Source organism: Anomaloglossus baeobatrachus, chromosome 4, assembly GCF_048569485.1.
Source record: "Anomaloglossus baeobatrachus isolate aAnoBae1 chromosome 4, aAnoBae1.hap1, whole genome shotgun sequence".
NCBI classification, from domain to species: domain Eukaryota; kingdom Metazoa; phylum Chordata; class Amphibia; order Anura; family Aromobatidae; genus Anomaloglossus; species Anomaloglossus baeobatrachus.
Genome location: NC_134356.1, coordinates 662,735,308 through 662,755,462, shown reverse-complemented (window position 1 = coordinate 662,755,462; position 20,155 = coordinate 662,735,308). Strand labels below are relative to the sequence as shown.

Below are 20,155 nucleotides of genomic sequence, written 5' to 3'. Positions count from 1 at the left end.
TTGCCCGGAAGTGACGTCGGCGGAAGTGCGGTTCTAGAGACTTTGCCCCGGCTGACGGTGTCAAAGAGGCGCTAGAAGGCGGATATTGGTTCCTGGTGTGCGGAGATGCAGCCGGTGGTGGTTTTGCTGGTGCTCCTGGCCGGGCTCGGGTGCCGTGCAGTGGAGGTGAAGAGACCCCGCGGGGTGTCCCTGTCCAGTGAGTGCTGACTTCATTCATTATCACTGCTATACTTTACACCTTCCTGCAATACCTCCTCCTGGCCGCCGGGTGGCGCTGTGACACGGCTCCGTTTCTCGAAATTTTTGGTTATAAGCTTCATTCAAGGGTCTGTATCAAGTCTTCCTCATCCCAGTCACGTGTCTGTAGGTTGCAGCGCTCTCTGCTGGCTGCCCTGTGAACTGCAAGCATGAAATTAATACGCTTCTGCTATTCTAGATTTTTCTGTATGGGCCAGGTAATATGTCAGTAATTTGTCACCCAGCTTTCCCAGACTCCTGAATGGCAAATCAGCTCATTCATGTTGTTCTACGCCCCACATGCCCTTAAAGGGGTTGTCCAAGCTTCTACATGAACGGTACATAAGCCATAAATGTCTGTGAGGTGCTTGGAGCCGCTTCTGTCTTGGGATTTGGCCCCGTCTTTCACAGCCGTGTAAACATACGAGATGGGGCAGCCCCTATAAGTGAGCACTGCTGCCGTTCAGGAGTCTGGGAAAGCTGGGTTACCGTCGCTGCAGAATCACTAACTCAAGTCGGTCATCACTCAGCTTTCTCAGCATCTTGAATGGTAACCGTGCGTTTCTGGGGTTATGTGTAATAAGACGGAGCAGATTTGTTCCTCGTGAGCCCGGAAAAGCTGGGTGGCAATATATATGACTGCTATACAGGCATAAATGCAACCGATTCCTATAATTATGCCCACTTACCAATCAGAAGTCAGAAAAAGCTGGGTGATGACACCTGCAACAGATGTCATTGTGACTGTTGTGTCACCCAGCTTTCCCAGACTGAGGAAATCAGATTAGTTCTACTGTAAATCATCTGTTGCATCCATAGCTGAGCAGGCTGGCCGCTCAGGAGTCTGGAAAAGCTGGGTGGCATCGCATGGGAGAGCCTTTGAGAACTAATAAATATATATATTCATAAGTATTAATACCCGGTTCTCCCAGATTCCTGAATGACACGACTGCTCAGCTATAGATGCAGCAGATGAATTGCACTAGAACTAATCTGGTGTTCTCAGTCTGGGAAAGCTGGGTGACAATATAAGCTTTCCACTGCCGCTGTCACATGCCTTATTACCCAGCTTGTCAAGACTACTGAGTGGCAAATCTGTGTACATTTGCAGGGAAACACCTATTATTATGCCGATTTACTGTTCAGAGACCAGAAAAAGCTGGGTGATGACTACTGCATTGGCTATTGTGAACATGTTGTGTAACCCAACTTTTCCCCAGACAACTTAATTCATATGTTGCATTAGTAGCCGAGCAGACTTGCCACTCAGGAGTCTGGGAAAGCTGGGTGCCATTGTATGCGAGAGCCATAGTGGTGACCATATAATGGTTATCCTTGTTTCTAGATTTAGGCTACAGCTACGAAATGCCACCCAGCTTTCCCAGACTCCTGAGTGGCAGGTGTGAAACAATTGTATTGAGACAATTTGCACAGACGTGTGCCACCCAGGGGTCTGGGAAAGCTGGGTGGCATGTGGTATTTGTGGCCAAAGTTGAGAAACTGGGATAAGTAATTTATTGCCACCACTGCGGCTCTTGTATACAATGCCACCCAGCTTTTCCAGACTCCTGAGTGGCAGGTCTGATAGCAAGTTGTCTCAATCCAATTGTAAGACTTGCCACTCAGGGGTCTCGGAAAGCTGGGTGGCATTTAGTATTTGTGGCCAAAGTTGAGAAATGAGGATCATTGATATATGGCCACCACTGCGGCTCTCGCATACGATGTCACCCAGCTTTCCCAGACTCCTGAATGACAAGTCTGTTCGTTTACGGATGCAGCAGATGAATTTCTGTAGAATGAAAGTGATTTGTGCCCTCTTGGATGGCAGATATATGGCCATCTCTACGTCTCTCCCAATGTCTTGTCACCCAGCTTTCCCAGGCTCCTGAGTGACAACACAATTTAGTTATGTTGTATTATTTTCCACACAACCATATCTTTTTGGATATGCCCATCAGGGGTCTGGGAAAGCTGTGTGACCACTCCGGTGATGGCGGCTGACGCAGGGGTGTGTGCATTAGAGGGACGCGTCTGTACATGGCCGCCGTCTTCTGAGCCTCGCTGTCGTCCACAGATCGCAGCTTCTATGATGAGACCAAACCCTTCACGTGTCTGGACGGCTCCAGGACCATCCCCTTCGACCGCGTGAACGACGACTACTGCGACTGCGTGGACGGAACCGACGAGCCCGGTAAGAGCTGACATGCTGACATCCCGGGAGAGCGGCCTCTGCTGGAGAAGCGTGGTATTACATGGCGGCCAGCACGGGAAGGACGGCCATGTGATGTCACCTCCAGCCCCAGAGGGATATCTGATTAACTCATTATTGACCAGACGTGCACCTTCTTCTTCCCATCAGGCACTGCTGCGTGTTCCAATGGAAAATTCCACTGCACCAACCCGGGCTTCAAGCCTCAGTACATCCCATCATCACGGGTCAACGACGGCATCTGCGGTAAGCGGGGGCGGGGGGGTGCAGAAATCATGTTAGGACCCTTGTGCTCCTGATCTGTGGCTATTGTGGGACTAGAAGTCCCAGCAAATTGAAAATTATACTTACATGTGCAGTGGGCAGGAACCACAATGGTTACAGGGAATGGCTGTAAGGGGGCCGCAGTGTGAGGGTCCCAGAGGTCAGGCCGGACCACCACAGGCCCTGGAGATAGGATATGCTACATGAGATGATGGGAATGTTCCTTTAAGGCTGGACTGCAGCACAGAATACATTGTAACAAACCCTCAGCTGTGAGATGTGAGGCCTGTGCTTTCAGGATTTAAACAAGAACGGTTATATCTGTTATGAAGTTGTTTGCTGTCCTGAGCCGCAGAGCTTACAATCGTCTCCTCTCCCCACAGATTGCTGTGACACTACCGATGAGTATAACAGCGGAGCGCACTGCCAGAACACATGCCGGTGAGGAGCGCCGGGGGATGGGGGGGATGATGATGGGGGTGGGGGTGGTGGGGGTGGGGGTGGTGGTATGGATGGATGGATGGAATGAATGATGGCGGATGGATGGGATGATGATGGCGGATGGATAGATGGATGGATGGATGGATGGGATGATGATGGCAGATGGATGGGATGATGATGATTGTGGATGGATTATTGGGATGATGATGATTGTGGATGGATGATTGGGATGATGATGATTGTGGATGGATGATTGGGATGATGATGATTGTGGATGGATGATGGTGGATGATGATTGGGATGATGATGATGGTGGATGGATGATGATGGTGGATGGATGATGATGGTGGATGGATGATGATGGTGGATGGATGATGATGGTGGATGGATGATGATGGTGGATGGATGATGATGGTGGATGGATGATGATGGTGGATGGATGATGATGGTGGATGGATGATGATGGTGGATGGATGATGATGGATGGATGATGATGGTGGATGGATGGATGATGATGGATGGATGGATGATGATGGTGGGTGGATGGATGATGATGGTGGGTGGATGGATGATGATGGTGGGTGGATGGATGATGATGGTGGGTGGATGGATGATGATGGTGGGTGGATGGATGATGATGGTGGGTGGATGGATGATGATGGTGGATGGATGATGATGGTGGATGGATGATGATGGTGGATGGATGATGATGGTGGATGGATGATGATGGTGGATGGATGATGATGGTGGATGGATGATGATGGTGGATGGATGATGATGGTGGATGGATGATGATGGTGGATGGATGATGATGGTGGATGGATGATGATGGTGGATGGATGATGATGGTGGATGGATGATGATGGTGGATGGATGATGATGGTGGATGGATGATGATGGTGGATGATGATGGTGGATGGATGATGATGGTGGATGGATGATGATGGTGGATGGATGATGATGGTGGATGGATGATGATGGTGGATGGATGATGATGGTGGATGGATGGATGATGATGGTGGATGGATGGATGATGATGGTGGATGGATGATGATGATGATGGTGGATGGATGATGATGATGGTGGATGGATGATGATGATGATGGTGGATGGATTGATGATGATGGTGGATGGATGATGATGATGATGGTGGATGGATGATGATGATGATGGTGGATGGATGATGATGATGATGGTGGATGGATGATGATGATGATGGTGGATGGATGATGATGATGGTGGATGGATGATGATGATGGTGGATGGATGATGATGATGATGATGATGGGGATGATGATGGGGATGATGATGATGGGGATGATGATGATGATGGGGATGATGGTGGATGGATGGATGATGGATGGATGATGATGATGGTGGATGGGGATGATGATGATGATGGTGGATACATGGGGATGATGGATGGATGATGATAGTAGATGGATGGCTGTGGATGGATTGGGATGTATGGTGAGGATGGATGGATGGGGATGATGGATGGATGATGGTGATGGATGGATGGGGAGGATGTTTTTTGCTGATTCTTTTTGTGGATTTCTTTTCTCATCCTTTGGCCTTCGCAGAGAGATGGGCAGGAAGGAGCGAGAGGAGCTGGAGAAGAAGGCGGAGATGGCTCGGGAGGGCATGCTGCTGAAGCAGAAGTTTATAGAGGAAGCCCGAAAAGGCCGAGAAGAGAAGCAGGTGATGTCCCTGAGGGCGGTCGTGGCCTGAGATGACCGGCCAACCATCCAATGTGACTCATTCAGGGGATTGGGCAGAGGGATTTCAATATGCCTTATCCATCAGTTCTCAGGGGAAATAAGCCCCATGTTTGATCGCTGGCGTCCTGTAGGGTTTACACTGTTCTCTTTTCCCTCCCTGTTCACATTATTTGGTGGCTCAGTCCCGGGGCCGTATTTGGAGGGGATTAATCCCGAGTCCTGACCCTTTGATCGCTGCCGGTTACAGGTGCAGCTGCAGGAGCTGGTGGAGAAGCGGCAGAGCGTGCAGGCGGAGGTGGACGTGCTGCGCACCGAGAAGGAGGCCGCCGAGAAACCGGAGACAGAAGCCAAAGATGCTCACAAGGCGGAGTGGGAAGGTGCTGACCGGCCGCCCCCCGCTCTCCGCTGACCGGCCGCCCCCCCGCGCACTGCTGCGCCTCGGTTCTGTGCATTTACGGATCTGTCTTTGGCTGTTGCAGAGCGGAGGGACGCGGAGAAGCTCGCGATGGAGAAGAAACGCGCCCTGGAGGTGTTCACCGAGCTGGACCAGGATTCAGATGGAATGTGAGTGCAGGACAAAGGGCCACGTTTCTTCTGCCGTTTTGTGTACACAGCTCCTATGCAGACCTGTCGCTAATCATTGTACGTCTGTGTCTTCCTCAGGCTTTCCACACCGGAGCTGCTCGCTCACACGGAGCTGGATTCGGATGGGGATGGATCGTTGTCAGATAAAGAAGCCCTGGTGAGGCCGGTGGCGGGAGGAGCGTCACATCCAGTCACATCCAGTCACAAAAAGGGGTTTAGATACTGCAGCACACTCCAGAGCTGCACCTCTTTGGGCCCCCTCAACGATGTCCTTTAGCATCCAGCTGTTTGCTGTCCCTGTATGTGCAGCACAGCTCCGTACACCGACTAGTGGCCATTGTCTGGTACTGCAGCTTGGCTCCTATGGAAGTTAATGTGACCTGAGCTGCAGTACCTGAGACCGTCCACTTATGACCATGGTGGTCAGGCCGCCGCCGGCATCTTATTGGTTGTTTGCCTGGTGTCAGACCCCCACCAACCTGATATTGATGACTTGTCCTAAAGGGTGGGTCATCAACATCTATGTCACGGACAAACCCTTGAAATTGTGTGAGGGGTATAATCGACATAGGGGCTCTCTTGACGCGGGCGGTGGCAGGGGTAGGGCTACAAAATGTGACCGGTAAAGAAGGAAGGGGCTGTGGTGCTAAGCCGAGCACCCCTAATCGGCCGTCACGTCTTCTGCTTCCTTGGTGCAGGATCTCCTCGGAGGCTCCTACTCCGTGAATTCAGCCACGTTCATCGACTCCGTGTGGCCACAGATGAAAGAAAAGTTCAAGTCGGAGGTAGGTCCTGAGTCCGGACATCGTGATTTCGGGGCGTAACTTTTGGCTGATGTTAAATTGGGGTTAATATTTTGCCAGAGCGACGTCCCTCCATTACCTCCAGTGGAAGAAGGGACCGAAAGCCACCCGGAAATCCAGCCTGAGGAAGAGGAGGAGGACGATGATGTAGTAGAGGGCGAGGAGGAGGAGGAGGAGGATGATGACTCGGATGAAGATCACAGGGTGAGTGCATAGGGAAATGCCTTTCATCAGCCACCACTAGGGGGAGCTAATGAGTGTACATACATACATACATACATACATACATACATACATACATACATACATACATACATACATACATACATACATACATACACATATATATATATATACACACACACACAATGAGGGGAGAGGTGTGAGACATAAGGCAGTGTGTGATCCACCCCTCGTGTTCATCATCACAGGCTCCACCAAGCAAGTCACCCACAGAGGAGGTGGAGATGCCGCCATATGACGAGGTCACCCAGGCCCTGATAGACAGTGAGTGCCACAACCCATCATCCAAGTAATGACTAAATAACTACCACCTCAATCATCCTTCATAACCCTCTTCATGTTCTTTATTACAGCTGCTCAAGTGGCTCGTAACAAGTATGATGAAGCAGAGAAGTCTCTGCGAGAAATCGAGGATACGATTAGGTTTGTAGCAACCCGGCTCCTGATCCTATTATTACCCTGTTTCCTCTTATTACAGTAACCCGGCTGCTGATCCTCTTATTCCCCCTGTAACCTCTTATTACAGTAACCCGGCTCCTGATCCTCTTATTCCCCCTGTAACCTCTTATTACAGTAACCCGGCTCCTGATCCTCTTATTACCCCTGTAACCTCTTATTACAGTATCCCGGCTCATGATCCTCTTATTACCCTGTAACCTCTATTACAGTAACCCGGCTCCTGATCCTCTTATTCCCCCTGTAACCTCTTATTACAGTAACCCGGCTCCTGATCCTCTTATTACCCCTGTATCCTCTTATTACAGTAGCCCGGCTCCTGATCCTCTTATTCCCCCTGTAACCTCTTATTACAGTAACCCGGCTCCTGATCCTCTTATTACCCCTGTATCCTCTTATTACAGTAACCCGGCTCCTGATCCTCTTATTACCCTTGTAACCTCTTATTACAGTAACCCGGCTCCTGATCCTCTTATTACCCCTGTAACCTCTTATTACAGTAACCCGACTCCTGATCCTCTTATTACCCCTGTATCCTCTTATTACAGTAACCCGGCTCCTGATCCTCTTATTACCCCTGTAACCTCTTATTACAGTAACCCGGCTCCTGATCCTCTTATTACCCCTGTATCCTCTTATTACAGTAACCCGGCTCCTGATCCTCTTATTACCCCTGTAACCTCTTATTACAGTAACCCGGCTCCTGATCCTCTTATTACCCCTGTAACCTCTATTACAGTAACCCGGCTCCTGTTCCTCTTATTACCCCTGTAACCTCTTATTACAGTAACCCGGCTCCTGATCCTCTTATTACCCCTGTAACCTCTTATTACAGTAACCCGGCCCCTGATCCTCTTATTCCCCCTGTAACCTCTTATTACTTTCCAATTTAAGATTTTATTGATTTTCAAAGGAATTACAATATTAAAACATACATCCATCCATGCCGTACCAAATGATACAAATCAGAAATCCAAAGTCCATGCTACACCAAGCCTTCGCAGGCTTCGTGATATTCTGTGGATAGTAGAAATAGTACATGGATAAACATTTAAAACCTTAGATGATAATAGAACAAGAAGAGATTAAGTTGAGTGATAGTCACAGAATCCAAAGAAGGAGAGGTATTTCAGAGGAAAGAGAGGAGAGCTAGAAAGCAGGGTGAGGCGACCGGGGCTGATGCCTTGTCCATTGAGCTAAGATTTGTCGAGAGGATGGTGTGTACTGTCTAAAAGAGAAAAAGCCAGGGTGCCCCCAATCCGGAGATTAAATTAGTTCAAGAAATTTCTCACTGGACAGGAAAGACTCCCATTGGAACCACTTAGTGGCTGTCTCCACTGTTTGCCCTCGTGATTGGGCCATCACCATTTCCATGCGATGGATCACATTTACCTCTGTTACCCACTCATCCAATGTCGGGGGGGTAGAGTCTTTCCAGCGCCGTGGGACCACTGTCTTGGCGGCCTGAAGAAGGTGACCCAAGATAGATTTTTTTTTTTTTTTTTTTAAAAACCTTTTCCGATACGTTAAAGATATACAGTAAAGCTGCCTCCGGGCGGCTGGGCACTACGATCCCTGTGACCTCTTTTATGGCTACCAGTACTTTGCTCCAAAAGACCGACAGGCCCGGGCAGTGCCACCAGATGTGAGACATGGTGCCTCCTGAGGCCCCGCAACGCCAGCACGTGTCCGGTATTTCGGGGCACCACGCATGAAGAGACGCCGGAACCCTGTACCACCTGGAAAGTATTTTATAGCTGGTTTCTTGCATCCTAGTGGCAACTACCGACCTGTGGGTCAGGCGGAAACAACGCTCCCATTGATTCCCGGGAATCGTTTGGTTGAGCTCTAACTCCCATGCTCTACAAAAGCGAGGAAGCGACACCTCTGCTGCACTTGTCATAAGCTTGTACACCCTTGATATTGCATGACGGGTGTCGGAAGGCCCAGTGCAAAGGTTTTCAAAAGGAGTTTGGGGTGGGGGATGAGCCCTGATAGTGTCCTGGGAGGTTAGAAAATGCTTGAGTTGAGCATACTCAAAATTAAATCGCAGTTTGAAATTCCGGCCCTCTACTATCTCCAGAAGTGGGATGAGAGACCCGCCCGGAGCCACCCGATTTTAATCTTAAAGGATTCAGTTTCGTGCTTCCCAGAAAATTATTAGATGATGCTCCCGGTAAAAACTCCGGGTTATTGGTTAGTGGCATAAGGGGCCCTCTAGGCTGGATCATGAGATTGCGTGATGATACAGAGTGGACCGTTTTCAATGTTTGTTTAGTACTATAGGACATCTCAATCTTATGCTTGGTGAGGAGCGGCCAGGTCCAGGGCAGGGTCGGTAATGATAAGGGGCACATATCCTGTGCCAGGCAGACCCAAAGCTTAGAACCAGTATTATGTAAAAGGTCCAGGATCCTGGCATGAGCGGCTGCCAATTAGTACCGCCTACAGTCAGGTAGTCCCGTCCCTCCCGCACTCTTGGTCCTAGTTAGGACGCTACTCCCTATACGGGCACGCCTTCCGGACCAGACAAATTGACTGAATATGCGCTGCATCTTGGCCCAATAGGTTGCTGGAACATAAACCGGAACCGTCTGTATCAAGTACAGCAATCTCGGCAGAGCCGTCATCCTGAGCGCACTGATCCTGCCGAACCATGAAAGAGTGCCCCTGTGCCACCGGGCTAAATCACCCTCGAGCCGTGACAGGAAACTTTGGTAGTTTAATTGAAAGAGCCTGGACAAGTCAGATGGGATCTTGATGCCCAAGTATCCAATACTACCGTGGGGTGGCCATCTAAAGGGAAAGTTTGGTTTTATAACATTTACAGTTGTTTGGGGTAGAGAAATATTTAAGGCTTCTGATTTATCAAAATTGATTTTAAAATTGGACCACTTGCTAAAGCGGTTCAGTTCCACCATTAAGGATGGGAGAGAGGTGATGGGGTTACATAGATAAACAAGGAGATCGTCAGCAAAAGCAGCGCATTTATGCTCCCGGTTGGCGATCTTAATTCCCCTTATGTCCGGGTTGGCCCGGATGGCCGACAACAAGTGTTCCATGACTAAGACATACAGTAAAGGTGACAAGGGGCATCCCTGCCGGGTCCCGTTTCGAATGGAGAAGGGTCTCGACAGAGTGCCATTAATCTTAAGGTGAGCAGTCGGGGTATGGTATAAAACCATAATTTTAGATGAGAAAACCGGTCCCAGGCCTATATGGTCCAGGGTCTGTGCAATTGACTGCCAGGAGACTCTGTCGAAAGCCTTCTCAGCGTCCAAAGACAGCAACATCAACGGCAGTTGTTTAGTATGTGCGTGTTGAATTAAATCCAAGGTTTTTATGGTGTTGTCCCTTGCCTCTCTACCCGGGACAAACCCGACCTGGTCCAAATGGATCAGGTCAGGAAGCAAAGGACCAAGTCTATTTGCTAAAAGCTTGGCATAAATTTTTAAATCTACATTAAGAAGTGATATCGGTCTAAAACTACTACACACCGTGGGGTCCTTTCCAGCCTTACTGAGTAGTGAGATGTGAGCCGTGGTGGAGTGGGGCGGAAAGGGGACAGAGTCCGAAATCGAGTTAAAGGAAAGGAGCATTAGGGGTGCTAATTGTTCCGAAAAGGATTTATAACATTTGGCGGGGAATCCATCAGGGCCAGGGCTCTTGTTTCCAGGAGTGTCGCGAATCACTGCCAGCAGGTCCTCCAGTATAAATGGACTTTCCAAGTTGTCATTTATAGAGCTATCGAGACATCTAAAAGGTGAGGGCATTGAGGGACACTCATCACTCGACCTGGGGGGCTCAACAGGTAAATTATATAACTTGGCATAATAGTCGTGAAAAGTATTTGAGATATCTGGGGTGGCATAGAGTATTTCGTCGCGTGGGTTCTTGATGCAAGGTATGAGGGTATGAGCTCTTTCTTCTCTCAGCGCGTTGGCCAACAATCTGCCGGGTTTGTCCCCAAACTCGTAAAACCTCCCCCTTCCCACCTGTATTAGACGCTGATATCGGGAATCAAGCAGTTTTTTTAACCTGGAACCTAGCTTGTAAAAGGGCTTGTAGATTTGTGGCCGATAAGGCTCGCTTGTGGATGAGCTCCAGTTCATAGACTTTATGGAGAGCTTTTACTATGCCTTGGGCCTTTTCTTTCTTGATTCGGGACCCATGTTTAATAAAAATACCTCGTAGGACACATTTCAATGCTTCCCACTTATATGTGGGGGCTGTGTCATCTACTGAGTGGTCCTCCATGAACCTAGTAATAGAGGTCTGAATGTCAGTAACACAAAGCTCATCCAGTAGCAACGACTCATTCAGCCGCCACGACCCTTTAGGAGCCGAAAGAGAGGGGATCTCAATCGTGCAATACACCGGCGCATGATCTGACCATAGTATGTTATCCATTCCCGTGTGTTGGATCCACGGGAGCGCGCTATGTTGTATTAGTATGTAGTCAAGACGACTATAGGAGTCCTGAGTGTGGGAATAGAAACTATAGTCTCTGTCCGACGGGTGCTGTATTCTCCAGGTGTCGAACAGTTGAATGCGCAGTAGAGCTTTTTTGATACGTTTAATGGTGGTGTATGCAATACTAGATTTCCCTTTGGAATTATCTAATGAGGGGTCGAGGGTGACATTAAGGTCGCCACATAAAATCACCGTGCCCTGTAGCAAGGGGATCGCGACGTCGATCAGACGGGAAACAAAGCTGTCCTGTTTTTGATTTGGGGCGTATGCATTAATTATTCTGAAAATATGGATTCCCACCCTCAGTGAGAGAATAATATATCTTCCAAGACTATCTGTCGTGCACTTTAAGATTTGATGTGGGAGGGATTTATGGATGGCTATCGCCACACCCTTAGAACGGGAGTCTGGGTTGTCCGAGGATACCCATGTCTGGTAATATTTATTTTTAATAGGGGCATATCCTTGTTTGAAGTGTGTCTCCTGGAGGCACGCTATTCTCACCTTCCGTTTATGAAGATGGTACAGTATCTGTGTCCTTTTCTCCGGAGCATTGAGGCCCCTGGCATTGAAAGAAGCGATGGTTAGATCCGCCATCTATAAAAGAATAGTACATTAGAGATATATAAGAGAGGGTATCGAACACGATCAGCCCGGCCGCCGAGAATAGAAAGAAGAAGACTGGAGGTAGGTAGGATGTAGCAGGGAGAAGAGGAAAACAGGGAGAACATCAGGCAAAAGAAACCTTGCACAGTAAACTAAATCCGAACAAATGTTCCTAGGGAACATATCCGCCTGATCTAGGCAGGACAGAGGATCCCGACCTATTTGGGGAAAAAGGATGTCAGACATAACCAAGCAGAGCTCCGTGCATGCTAAAAACATTAAAGATAACCACAGGAACCGGCAACAATATCAAATATTCATGTAGTACGGGCGATGAATAAACTTAGAGGCAGCATACGAGAGTCAAGTGACTCAAATAACTGTAAGAGGCATAAGTCATAAGGGCGCATTCCGCCACTGAGCACATCTATATCGGTCACCGAGGGCGGCCCGCCCCACGACCCTGGCTTTCTCTCGGAGGCAGCCCCCTGCCGGGCACAGGAGGTGGAGTCAGTCTGGAAGAGGCAGGCCTTCCCCTAGGTACCCACTGCTGGAGTAGGGTAGTCGGCCAGGTTGCAATAGGGATTGTAGGCAGATTCAGGCTCTTAGTAAAAGCCGGGAGGTCTTCTGGGGATCGCAAGACCATCCATCGGGAGTCCTTCCGCACCGACAGGGAGAATGGAAATCCCCACCAAAACGGTAGACCCCCTCTCTTTTAAAGCATCAAGAAGGGGCTTAAGGGTCGCACGTTGGGCCAGGGTGTGGCGTGAGAGATCCGGCATTATGCGTATGGTAGAGCCATTAAATGACCGGTTCTGTTTCCTCCTGGCTGCTTGTAAAATGTCCTCCTTTATAGCAAAAAAGTGTACCCTGCACACGACATCCCTCGGACGGGAATCATCTGGATCCGGAGGACGTAGAGCCCTATGGGCTCTATCAAGTTCAAGGGGAGCTCCTGGTGGCCTTTTTAGCAGATTATTAAAGATGGAACGGAGAACAGCAGGAATGTCAGGGGCAGCGATAGATTCCGGAAGACCTCTAACTCTTAGATTGTTCCGTCTGTTTCTGTTTTCTAAATCATCCACATGTTGTTGAAGGGAAAATAGTTGCTTGGATTGGTTTTCCACAGTCTCTTGAATAGATTGAATAGACACCTGAGAATTTGATTGTTGTTCAGTCAGGGTGTCTACCCTGTGAGTAAGTGAGGAGAGATCCTGCCGTAATTGGATGAATTCTTGTTTACATTCCGCCACCACTTGATTAGCCAATGCTGCAATGTCGTTCTTGGTGGGGATCGCTTGTAACCGTGACCGCAGGTCTGCCAGAGAAGCCGGGCGGTCGTCACCCATCGAGGTGGTGGTGTGAGACATATTGGGGTATGCATAGAAAGATTCCTGTAGGGCTGGACCGTATATTAGTGATTGCGTACTTTTGGGGGTTCTTTATATCGTCCCACATTTTTGACATAGACGTGATGAATTGGAGGTGTTCCCAGTACCCTGGGCCCTCCATTCATGGGGATCAGTGTGCCTTTTTCCAGGTCTCCGCCGGCGGCTGGCGGGCTCCCAGCCCAGGAGGATCCAGAAGACCACCGATCTGGGGAAGAAGGGGGTGCTTCCCTCTGGGGTAATCCCCAAGACTCTGTGGCAACCCCCCCGGGATCATGTGGCCCTCCTCTGTTCACAGCTCCCTCTGAAGGTCTTGTGGCCCCTGGCGAGAATGCATGGCTGATGGCATTGCCCCCCTCTCTGGGCTGAGCCCCACTCACCAAGCCCTCCCGCGGGCCCTGTACCTGGGTAGTGTAGCTCAGCAGTCCATCTGGGTTAGGTGCTGCTCCCTCCTCACCTCTGATCGCTGCACTAGTGCTCGTAGAAGGGAGCAGTGATGCCTGGCGTGCAGCTTCTCTGTGCGGCGCCTGCTTCTTCAGTGCCCGGGCCTGCAGCGGTGAGTCATCTTCTGGACCCGAGCACACGTGCGTCCTGTGCCTGCACGCCTCGCTCCTCACAGATTCCCTGGGGCCGGCCGCAGGCGAGTTACCCGGGCTACCCGGCTCCCGCAGAGTTCCAGCGGAGGGCGAGACAGGCAGGACGGCCGCTGCGGGCGACCCGTCCTCCCGCCCTGGACTGCCTGTCAGCAGCTCTGAAGCGCGCCCGCCATCTTGAAATGGCGCCGCAGCCGGCACCGCTTCTCCCACTGCGGGGGGTCCCTCGGCTCCCGCCGCCGCGTGTCCTCTAGAGGGTCCCTCTAGGTCACCGGGGGACCCTGTTGCCTCACCCCTTCTCTGGGTCTTCGGGCTTGCTGCCCCAACGGACACCGGTGCAGGGATCCCTTCAGGCCTCGCAGGCCGCAGTTCTCTCCCTGGCTGAGGCACAATCCCAGGTTCCCGGGACCGGGTGAGATAAGCCCCGATTTGTGCCCTGGGGCGCAGGGGGCTGCCCCGAGGTGCTTGGCTTGTTTTTTTTCGTTGTAGATTTGCCCATGATGTATAGTAAACCGGCCTAATGGAGGATTATTTAGAGGAGCTCTAGCAAGCAGCGTCCTCACTCGGCCATGTCCAGCTCCGCCCCCCCCGTATCCTCTTATTATAGTAACCCGGCTCCTGATCCTATTATTACCCTGTATCCTCTTATTACAGTAACCCGGCTCCTGATCCTCTTATTACCCCTGTAACCTCTTATTACAGTAACCCGGCTCCTGATTTTCTGGTTGACCTTTGTTTTTGTGTTTAGGAATCTTGAGAAGGAGATTTCGTTGAATTTTGGGTCACACGGGGAGTTTTCGTATCTTTATGGACAGTGTTATGAGCTCTCCACCAGCGAGTGAGTATAGTGGGGGACGGGGGGCTCCTCGCACCATTGTTGTGACCAGCACTGGGTATATCTCTGTATATGAGATGCTTGTGTTAGGATTGTATTATTGGATGATGTTCCTGTGATTTCTTTCCTAGGTATATTTATCGTTTGTGCCCATTTAATCGTGTGACGCAGAAACCGAAGGTCGGCGGCTCGGAGACTAATCTGGGGTGAGGGGGTTCGGTCTTCTTTTGTTATAGTATTGAGTGGATATTGGGGCTCAAGTGTTTCTGATGATTCTTCTCTTCCACAGATCGTGGGGTTTCTGGTCCGGACCCGAAAATGATCGGTTCAGTACAATGAAATATGAGCAAGGCACAGCCTGTTGGCAGGGACCAAACCGATCTACACAGGTGAGTGATAGAAAGTATGTGAACCCCCCCCCAATGTGGTGACCCAGAAAGGAGGAGGAGGAGGAGCTATGTGAAATGCATATGACAGTCAAGAGGTAGGAGCTTTGTGACAGTCTGCCCTGCCCACCATAGGAGGGAGGAGCTATGGGACATGCAGGCTGCCTCTCCCACCGCAGGGGATAGGAGGGAGGAGCTATGTGACATGGAGGCTGCCTCTCCCACCACAGGGGATTGGAGGGAGGCTGCCTCTCCCGCCACAGGGGATTGGAGGGAGGAGCTATGTGACATGGAGGCTGCCTCTCCTACCACAGGGGATTGGATGGAGGCTGCCTCTCCCGCCACAGGGGATTGGAGGGAGGAGCTATGTGACATGGAGGTTGCCTCTCCCACCGCAGGGGATTGGAGGGAGGAGCTATGGGACATGGAGGCTGCCTCTCCCGCCACAGGGGAAAGGAGGGAGGGGCTATGTGACATGGAGGCTGCCTCTCCCACCACAGGGGATTGGAGGGAGGAGCTATGTGACATGGAGGCTGCTCCTCCCACTGTAGGGTGACTGGTCCATAACTATTAGGAACGTGAACTACCTGGCTGTAATATTTCTGGCTTTGCCTCCTCCAGCACAGGGTGGTGTCATTCTGTGCTTATCCTGTGTGCGCTGCCAGTGACGCCCCGAGACACGTGCATATTGTGATTTCTGCTCTGCAGGTGAAGCTATACTGCGGTAAAGAGACCGTGGTGACGTCCACCTCTGAGCCCAGTCGCTGTGAATACCTGATGGAGTTCTTCACCCCGGCCGCCTGTCATCAGCCGGTAGACATCCCCCAGGAGGAGCACGACGAGCTGTGATACCAGCCGAGCAGGTGCCGTATAATGCTACACATGTGCCTCCATTATCCAGATAGGTTGAGGACTGACAATACCTGGGGGTCCGGTCGAGGACTGGGGGGGATAGGTCGAGGACTGACAAATACCTGGGGTCCGGAGCACAACACCACCATTATCCAGCTCCTGCTGACATCCCCACACACGTGCACGCTCGGTTAGGCTGAGCATACATGCCAGACACCTCCAGCAGTAGTATCTGCCATGAACATGGGGAAAATGCCCGATCTCTTCTCTGACATCACCTGTCAGGGTGAGGGGCAGCTGCGCACATAATCATGTAGCTCAGCGCTGCGTAGACTGTGTGGTGGGGGTCAATAGTTGAGGAAGCTGCCATGACAGCTGTTCAGACCCACAGAGCCGGCACATCAGCACTGGGTACGCTTTTCTTGAGGCGTTACTGCTGATGGCGCAGCACACACGGTGTATCCTCCAGAGCACAGGGCGGATCCTGCAGTGAACATGCTCCTAAGGGGCTTCCCCCTCCACTGCCAGTGTCCGTACTCCCAATGTATAGTAATGGAGTACGGGAAATACTAGTACATTGGAGCTAAAGGATCTGTCACCAGATTTTTGCTACCAAGTCTGAGAGCATAATAATATAGGGGCAGAGACCCTGATTCCAGCGATGTCACTTACTGAGCTGCTTGCTGTAGTTGTAATTTAAAACCTGTTTTATCTGCAACAATTCTCTGAATGCTGTAAAACTTTGACCACACCTGATTGTCCACTTTGTGTTCACTGTGCATAGGCAGAAAGCTGCCGATCAGAGGTGAGGGCGGTGTTGGACTACATAACAGGTTAACTAGTTACCTAGTGGTAATCTCTTGAAGATACAACAGTGATTTTTATCAAAGCTATAGCAAGCAGCCTGGCAAGTGACACATCGCTGGAATCTGGGTCTCTGCCCCTATATCGTGCTGCTCCAGATTAGGTGGGACAAATCCCTTTGCTAAGGTTCAGTATTTGCAGGAGAAATATTTGCTGCAAATACTGGAGGGTTGGCAGGAAAAGCTTGGCTTTAATTCCGCGTATTTGTTTGTTGCTGCAGATGGGAAATTGCTTCAAATCTGCAAGAAAAAAAAAACCCCAATCCGTTTATCAGATTTTAGAAATGGTGATGGCAGAGTAAGACGCTGCTCTTCTTTTCTTGTGCAAAGAAATGCAGCAAAAACGCAATGTGTGAACAAGCCCTTTTTAACCCCTTCACAACCTATGACATAGGATGTAAATATGTCGTGTCCCTGCCTTTTGATGCGGGCTCGCACACGGAGCCTGCATCTCTCCCAGCACGTCAGCTTATCTGATCAGCCGTCATGTGAATTCAACAGGCGCGGGTGGATCGCAGCTCCACCCACGGCTGTAACCAGTTAAAGCCCACGCGGATTTAACGCGTGCCAGTGGGGATCACGTCATTCCCCGCTCTCATTGCTGGCCCTGTGACATGTGCACCGATGGGTTGCTATTACAGTCATGAGGGCAGCTGATGACCCCTGTGTCCATCATTACAATCCTATGAGCGCCGGCTCCGTGCAACTTTCATAGGAGATTTCTTTAGTTTTATTGACTGGAAAGGAGCCAAGGTCTGATTTTTATTTTGTTTTTTTTTTTTAATACTTTTTATTTTTTTCGTTTACTTTGGGGACGTGACCCTGTGGTTCATCGATTGCTCATACTATATACAGCAGCATTGCAGTATATAGCTAAAATCTTGCTCTCCTATGAAGCCTATCCGCAGGCTGACCTTCACAGCAGCAGCACCCTGACAGACACAGAGGGGGCTTTCAGCAGACCCCCGGCTGCTATGGATAACTATCAGCACCCTGCGGACTCGGGGGCTCATGGATCGGTGCTCAAATCTTAATGCATTTAATGGTTTAACTGGTCGATGCTGATACATGAAGATGTCAGGTCCGATGCGGGCTCAGCTCCTGAGCCTCCTGGCTATAGGACCCGACATTGGCCGTACCAGTATGGGGCTAAAATATATATGGGGCGCTTCAATGAATCCAATAGAAAAGCCACTTAAAGATCCCAATAATACTTACTGGACAAGGTAACACCTATGGACACCCCCTTAAAAATGACCTTGGTGATTTAATTTACAAAGAAAAAAATATTATTTTTATATATATATATATATATATATATATATATATATATATATATATATATATATATGTGTGTGTGTATGTGTGTGTATATATGTGTATATATATATATATATATATATATATATATATATATATATATATATATATATATATGTGTGTGTGTGTATGTGTGTGTATATATGTGTATATATATATATATATATATATATATATATATATATATGTGTGTGTGTATGTGTGTGTATATATGTGTATATATATATATATATATATATATATATATATATATATGTGTGTGTGTATGTGTGTGTATATATGTGTATATATATATATATATATATATATATATATATATATATATATATATATATATATATATATATATATATATATATATATATATATATATATATATATATATATATATATATATGTATATGTGTGGACACTATGTGTAATAGGGTTATCAAACATGGTGTAAAGTGAAACTGCCTCAGTTGCCCTTAGCAACCAATCAGATTCCACTTTTCATTTTCCAAAGAGTCTGTGAAGAATGAAAAGTGGAATCTGATTGGTTGCTAAGAGCAACTCAGTCACTTTCACTTTACACTGTGTTTGATAACCCTATTGCACATACTGCCACCTACGTGTGTGTGTGTGTGTGTGTGTGTGTGCTTCCAGCCGATGCGTTTTACCTGCCCTGATACATTGGATCTAGGTTACCAGCCACCTCTGCAGTCTCATCAGCGGTGACCGGTCTCCTAGGTAAGGAGCGCAGCACTTCTAAGCTGTTTGCTATAAAGCTTGGGAGCGCTGCTCTGAAGCTCTCCAGAACATAGATGATAAAACCCCTCTAAGTAATCTATTTTCTGTACCTGCAGTCATGTTAACCCCATAGTGATGCTGAACTTTTTCCTGTGTTCGCAGCCGACGTAGATAAGACTTTGTGCGAGTGGAGCCGGACGAGCTGTGAAGACTTGGATCAGACGGGCACACTGGTTCCTCCCCATAATCCTCATTCCAGCCCCTGTCCCGCCTTCACCCTCATCTCTGCAGTAAAGGACACTGGCAACCGAAAGACACATTCCTTCCACAAACCCCTCCACTGCTGCTGCCCTGTGTCACCTTCACCTTATACACACTTGGGACTTAAAGGGGATGTCCACAATTTATTTTTCTTTGTGAGAAACAGCGCCCCCTCTGACTACTGGTTGTACCTGGTATGGCAGCTCTTCACCATTCAAGTAAACTGCAATGCCAGACAAAGCTCAAGGATGGAAGTAGTGCTGATTCTAGACATAATTAAATCAAGGATATCCCCTTTAAAAATATTCCAAGTCGCTGCTATCCTATTTCTTGTTTCCATGCTAGTGACAGGATTGTTCTGTGCTCAATGTGCTTAAAAATAAAAAATACATTTTGGTTTCTATAAAAAACGGATTGTGTCATCTTTGTTTTTCTACATCAGTCGCGTCCCTGTGTCACGATGATTTGTTCACATGTGAATTGCAAAAAAACCACACAATTCTGAATATCAGCAGCCACCACTAGGGGGAGCTCACTGAAGAACTGCATACCTCTGTATGTAATGAAACATAGTAGTAGTAGCAAAATATATTTAAAAAAAACTGTCAGGAAGGGGTTAAGGCAGTTTGGTCATGGTGGGCTTTGTTTTCCTTTTCGCTAAATAACCAATAGTTTGTGCTGATATAAATAAAATATTCACAAGGGTGGAACAATTTCTTTTTAATACATAAACAAACAAAAAACACTACCTAAATGCATCACTAGGGGGAGCTCATTACAGATCCAAACACAGTAGTAGAAAAAGACATGGCCGCACTTCCAAAATTCATAAGTTGATGTAAAGCCGCTAGGCAAAATTTAAAAACCTTGAACATGAGGTTCTTGGTGTA

The 20,155-nt window shown here is 48.7% G+C and overlaps 1 protein-coding gene across 1 annotated transcript; it reads left to right on the top strand.

Moving 5' to 3' along the window:
* The first annotated feature begins 38 nt into the window (after nucleotides 1-38).
* On the top strand, nucleotides 39-19,679 carry PRKCSH (PRKCSH beta subunit of glucosidase II). Its single transcript, XM_075346566.1, has 17 exons — nucleotides 39-196; nucleotides 2,312-2,428; nucleotides 2,597-2,692; nucleotides 3,094-3,151; nucleotides 4,735-4,852; nucleotides 5,120-5,249; nucleotides 5,352-5,436; nucleotides 5,536-5,614; nucleotides 6,156-6,242; nucleotides 6,321-6,464; nucleotides 6,692-6,767; nucleotides 6,857-6,926; nucleotides 14,768-14,857; nucleotides 14,986-15,060; nucleotides 15,144-15,243; nucleotides 15,949-16,103; nucleotides 19,167-19,679. The coding sequence occupies exons 1-16, from the start codon at nucleotides 106-108 to the stop codon at nucleotides 16,087-16,089; spliced, it is 1,557 nt and encodes a 518-aa protein (XP_075202681.1). The 5' UTR covers nucleotides 39-105; the 3' UTR covers nucleotides 16,090-16,103; nucleotides 19,167-19,679.
* The last annotated feature ends 476 nt before the right edge of the window (nucleotides 19,680-20,155 follow it).

What these genes read in the sequence shown, in the direction of transcription:
- PRKCSH (XM_075346566.1), top strand. Translation starts at nt 106, where the DNA reads ATGCAGCCGGTGGTGGTTTTGCTGGTGCTCCTGGCCGGGCTCGGGTGC. An exon ending in AAGAAAAGTTCAAGTCGGAG is followed by an intron (nt 6,243 to 6,320) that starts GTAGGTCCTGAG and finishes ATATTTTGCCAG; the next exon opens with AGCGACGTCCCTCCATTACC. An exon ending in GACCAAACCGATCTACACAG is followed by an intron (nt 15,244 to 15,948) that starts GTGAGTGATAGA and finishes TCTGCTCTGCAG; the next exon opens with GTGAAGCTATACTGCGGTAA.